General features: G+C 35.9%; 2 protein-coding genes across 3 annotated transcripts in view; one reads left to right on the forward strand and one right to left on the reverse strand.

Annotated features, from left to right (window-relative positions):
* LOC128251148 (zinc finger protein 429-like) overlaps positions 1-1,213 on the reverse strand; it is a 12,752-nt gene extending 11,539 nt beyond the window's left edge. For both annotated transcript variants that reach the window (XM_052977613.1, XM_052977614.1), the window contains exon 1: positions 829-1,213. The gene's annotated coding sequence lies outside the window, so the exon portion shown is untranslated. The remainder of the gene's footprint in view (positions 1-828) is intronic.
* Positions 1,214-1,830: 617 nt separating this feature from the next.
* Positions 1,831-5,568, forward strand: LOC128251146 (zinc finger protein OZF-like). Its single transcript, XM_052977611.1, has 2 exons — positions 1,831-1,980; positions 3,318-5,568. Exon 2 carries the CDS (start codon positions 3,566-3,568, stop codon positions 5,063-5,065), a length of 1,500 nt encoding a protein of 499 aa, XP_052833571.1. The 5' UTR covers positions 1,831-1,980; positions 3,318-3,565; the 3' UTR covers positions 5,066-5,568.
* Positions 5,569-5,574: the final 6 nt, after the last annotated feature.

A 5,574-nucleotide genomic window follows, 5' to 3' on the forward strand; every position in this document is an offset into this window, starting at 1 on the left:
TTATCTATTTTGTGTTATAGAACAGAAAAATATTTTTGTATTCGAATTTATTTCATGTAAAAAATTGTCTTATTTCGATAATTTCAACCAATCACTGACAAGTATTCAGTTGTTTACATTTACTCCTTTGGCTCATTAAGCGATGTAAAGCGTATTTAATCTCCATACCTTCGTTTTATTTGCTTTTTTCATTTTAAATTTGCTTTAACCCTAGGGTTAGGGTTAATTCTACCAGTGTTCCAAGTTTCAAAGTGTTTCGTTAATGAAAAATGTGGCCCCCGTTTTAAAAAAGATCCCCCTAACCCGCGTGTGCAAATGAATACGTGTTTAGGGTTAGGATCGACCACTCACGACTAGCTAGCGCTGACGCGCGACTGCGCGTTCGGGTCCGCGCTGCTTTAGTAGTACCGAATTATTAATTTTTCAGAAAGTTATGAGGAAACAATTTACTAGTGGTTTGGGAACACATCAGTAATTATATCTACAGGGTGTCCAGAAGGTCTGGGTACGTAGAGTAAATAAAATCATAACATAAACAATTAAATATAAGAAATAATTTCTTAAAGTACGTGTTAATCCATATGTACCCAGACTTTGTGGACACGCTGTAGACACAAACATTCGATAAATTATAATGAAGTATTGCTTTCTGAATGTATTTCACAATATTTCTCAAATTAAAACAGACAACAAACGCGGCAACGATGGAAAGTGTAGAAGGTAGTTTCCATATTTAGAAACAGCCAAATTCCGCACAAATCAAGGATAAGATAGAAGAAAGACGTCAAAACCGAACGTCTACGGAATGAATCAATGTTTAATACTTACGAAAATGTTTCATAAAGGATAGTGTTGTTATATATGAGTGTATCTGGTAGTCGAAAAATTCATTATAAATATTAGCAGTTGATGGACAATACTTCACGCAAAGGACATAAACTATTCCGCAATGAAGGTCCAAGCGGAAGTACGTGTGGTGCGCATGCGTATTTTTTCATTTTTTTTCAGCACTTGTCTCTCGTTGATCTCTTCTATAACCTCTCTGGCAATTTTTGAGGGGATATATATATATATATATATATATATACATATATATATATATATATACACACACATATATATATATATATATACACACACACACACGTGTGTGTATGCTAGTATTTATATTTGACTGCATTGACCATCCTATCGGATGTTATAGTTCACTCACCATGCCCCTCCATTTCTCTCTTGACAGTGCCATTCTTTGCCAATTTGGCCCAAATATTTTACCTAAATCGTGATGTCTGCATTTAATCATTCTGCGAAAGTTATGGCTTAACTGGACATGTTTGTATGCCTATGAGAACGTAACTATATAAATGTAACAATTCATAATAGACACTAAAACATTCGCCTAAATTCGGGTTAGTTTTGAAGGTTTTTAACCACAGCAACAATTAATCCACTCATTGTGGTTCTGTTCTTTTAGGGTCATGTTTAAATCTGGTTGACTTTCTTGACGCCAACCTCTTTACTTGCCTCAAACAGCATTCAGAAATATGTATAACTGTCAAAATTCCTTCTCGTAAAAGGAAATGACAAAAAAATTGTAGTAAAGCTGCTTGGTAATAATGGCAGACGTGGCTAGCAAATCATCATATGACCTGTTTGACAGCATTTTTATTGTTCTCTTCGGTTTTTCTGAATTCAGTGTGCACATTACGTCGTGAGCAATTTCTTTTATAACAACTATACCAGAAACTGAGTTCGTGAGAAGCGTGTTCCGATAGTTGTGAGACAAGAGTTGTCTGCCTTAAATATTTAAGAGAAAACAAACGCATGCGCATTGGACGTACTTCCTACTGATATCCGGTTAAATGTCCAGTGAATGAATTTCTTTTAATCAGCTGATTATAATACGAACCTACAACGCATTTTTCAACTGCCAGACACACACATATATAATAACAACACTAGCCTTTGTGAAACATTTCTGTAAGTGATAAGCAATGAAAGTATTCATTGCTTTTAATTCTGTAGACGTTCGCTCTTTGGCGCGACGATTCTTTGTGTCTTTTCTATTTTATGAATGAGAGATGTCCTTGATTTGTGCAGGATTTGGCTGCTATTTCTAACTATGAAAGAGAGATGTCTATGATTTGTGCGAGATTTGGCTGCCATTTCTAGCTGTGGACGTCTACACTCTCCGTCGTTACCACTTCAGATTGCTGTGTGTTTTAGTTTAAGAAATATTCTGAAATGTTCAGAAACCGATACATTTTTTTATTTTTTTATATAATTTATGGAATCTTTGTTTCTTTGTATAACTACCGATTTGTGCCCATTCCATTAGCAGTTTGTTTCCTCATAACTTTCTCCAAAATGGATAATTTTAAATAAAAATTACTGAAAGTACGTTTCAGATGATGTAGATGAGGATTTTGTAGGAATTTTTGGTGAAAAAAAAACAAGGTACGATTGAATGGTGATTATGGATAATTTATACACGTCGACTTCTTCGTACTTGTGGATTTAAAATTATGATGAAAAATAAGGCGGAGTGTCGCATCCACATCTAAATTGGATATTATCCATGTTGAGGGGAATTTTTTGGCACTACTTAAATACAGAGGTCCCGATTCAGCATGTAACGTTATGAAAGGGAAGGTTAGGGTTACGATGTCGTTGCACGTCCACACAGCTTACATTTAAAATGTTTTGTACGTAACACCTGTATTTAAGTAGTTCTGTTAAGGGACCTCTGTATTTAAGTAGTATCGATTTTTTTTTTCAAATTATCTTCACCACGCATTTGAAAATGATGTGGGTGGCGAAGCCTTTTATAAAAAGTTAAGAAAATCTGATTTCTACCCGCTTTTACGACACCGAACACTATTACAATTTTTGAGTAACATGTAACCGTCGTAAGAGGATGAAAGTAAATGGATATTGCAGTACACTTGGCCATTTTTATGAGGAATGGGCCACAAGTACTTTTCACCACCAGAGAGATGAGTCTTAACGCTTCTGCTGCAGAGTGCAGGTTTTCTTGAGTACAACGAGGTGCCAGGCATCTCAGTCTTTGTCATATCACCTGGAAAGTTCAGCATCCTGAGTTTGCTCTTCAGCACTTCATACCCTGTCTTCCAGGATGTCCCACTTCCACATGTTCCATCTACTTTTTAGAGATTAGCACTTCTTTATGTAGCTGTGAGACATACAGCTCAGTTGTTAGGGTATATCTTTAATTCTACAGATTATCTCAATAGAAACGAATCTGTATGTTTTAAGTAGCCTCCACATCTTACACTGTTGTTTTTCTATAATTTCAGAACATCAGATGACACTGACATAACAGAAGAAACCTCCTCAATATCTACCATGTTTTAAGGAATAAAAGAAAATATTATATGAAACAGATGTATAACATTGTTTCTACAAATCTGGTAGAATTCCTGTGAAACGTTTGCTAGACAAAAGTAGCAATGGACAGAAATGCAGCAGTAGAAGTATTTGTGAGTAATAAAGTATAAAAACAAAAGCAAGAAGAATATATCAACTGTGATTTGAGAGGAAAATAATGGAAAAGAGTGAGAAGATTATAGAATTGATTTCCCCTGAACACATGATAAAACAGAGGAGATCATATGACTGTGATATCTGTACAAAGTCCTTCTCTCAAAAAAGTGACCTAATTATACACAAACGTAGTCATACTGGAGAGAAACCATATCATTGTGATGTCTGTGGTAAATCATTCTCTGACAGTAGTAATTTAACTGCACACAAACGCACCCATACAGAAAAGAAACTACATCATTGTGATATTTGTGGTAAATCATTCTCTAACATTAGTCACTTAACTGCACATAAGCGTATTCATACAGGAGAGAAGCCATATCATTGTAATATTTGTGGTAAATCATTTTCTATAAGTAGTCATGTTACTGCACACAAACGTACTCATACAGGAGAGAAACCCTATCATTGTGATATTTGTGGTAAATCATTCTCTGGAAACACTGCCTTAACAAAACACAATCGTATTCATACAGGAGAGAGACCATATCATTGTGATATCTGTGATAAATCATTCTCTCAAAGTATTCATTTAACTACACATAAACGTATTCATACAGGAGAGAAACCATATCATTGTGATATCTGTGGTAAATCATTCATTGCAAATAATTACTTAACTAGGCACCAACGTATTCATACAGGAGAGAAACCATATGACTGTGATGTCTGTGGTAAATCATTCTCTTATAGTTCTGGCTTAACTAAACACAAAAGTATTCATACAGGAGAGAAGCTATATCACTGTGATGTCTGTGGTAAATCATTCTCTCAAAGATCTCACTTAACTAGACACAAACATATTCATACAGGAGAGAAACCATATCATTGTGATATTTGTGGTAAATCATTCACTGAAAATAGTTACTTAGTTATACACAAACGTATTCATACAGGGGAGAGGCCATACCACTGTGATATCTGTGGTAAATCTTTCTCTGAAAATTCTGCCTTAACTAATCACAAACGTATTCATACGGGAGAAGAACCTTATCATTGTGATATCTGTGGTAAATCATTCTCTCGAAGCAGTAATATAGCTAGACACAAACGTATTCATACAGGAGAGAGGCCATACGAATGTGATATCTGTGGTAGATCATTCAATGAAAATCGTGATTTAACTAGGCACAAACATATTCATTCAAGAGAGAAATCATATAACTGTGATGTCTGTGGTAAATCATTCTCTAACCGTAATGCCTTGACTTCACACAAGCGTATTCATGCAAAGGAAATGCCATATCCCTGTGATATCTGTAGTAAATCATTTTTTGAAAGGGGTCACTTAATTGCACACAAGCGTGTTCATACAGGAGAGAAACCATATTGTGATATTTGTGGTAAAGCATTGACTCATAATTATCAGTTGAGTAGGCATAAACGTATTCATACAGGAGAGAAACCATATCACTGTGATGTCTGTGGTAAATCATTCTCTCAAAATAGTGACTTAATGAAACACAAATATATTCATACAGAAGAGAAAGGAAAAGGATAGTTTCTGTAGTTTGTTGTTTGCTATACAAAGAGGTATCGAAAAGTACCCAGACACATTCTGTGGGACAAACTCATTCGGCTACTAGAAGCCACTTTGTATGACCCTCGGGCATCAGTCTACCGACTGGCATCTTCTGGTCATGTCATATTGCCGCATGCTGCGTCCTTTGCATTGAATTTTGCAATGGCTGAAATGAAGGAACAGCATGCTTCCATGAAATTCTGTTTTCTGCTGGAGAAAACGGTGGCCAAAACAGATGTCATGCTGCAAACAGTTTACAAGGAAGCTGCTATGAGCAAAACACAAGTTTACAAGTGGTTTTCACACTTTAGGAATGGCCACTTGTCGCTTGAAGACCAGCCTCGTTCAGTGTGACTGTCAACCTCCTGAACAAATGAAAATTCAGGAACTGGACTTGGAGGACCGTCACTGAACAATTGAAGAACTTGTTGATATGACTGGTGTGTCCTAGCACTCCTGCCAATGAATTTTGAGCAAGGGATTGCAAA

This window comes from Octopus bimaculoides, chromosome 28 (assembly GCF_001194135.2).
Source record: "Octopus bimaculoides isolate UCB-OBI-ISO-001 chromosome 28, ASM119413v2, whole genome shotgun sequence".
Lineage (NCBI taxonomy): Eukaryota > Metazoa > Mollusca > Cephalopoda > Octopoda > Octopodidae > Octopus > Octopus bimaculoides.

What these genes read in the sequence shown, in the direction of transcription:
- LOC128251146 (XM_052977611.1), top strand. Translation starts at nt 3,566, where the DNA reads ATGGAAAAGAGTGAGAAGATTATAGAATTGATTTCCCCTGAACACATG.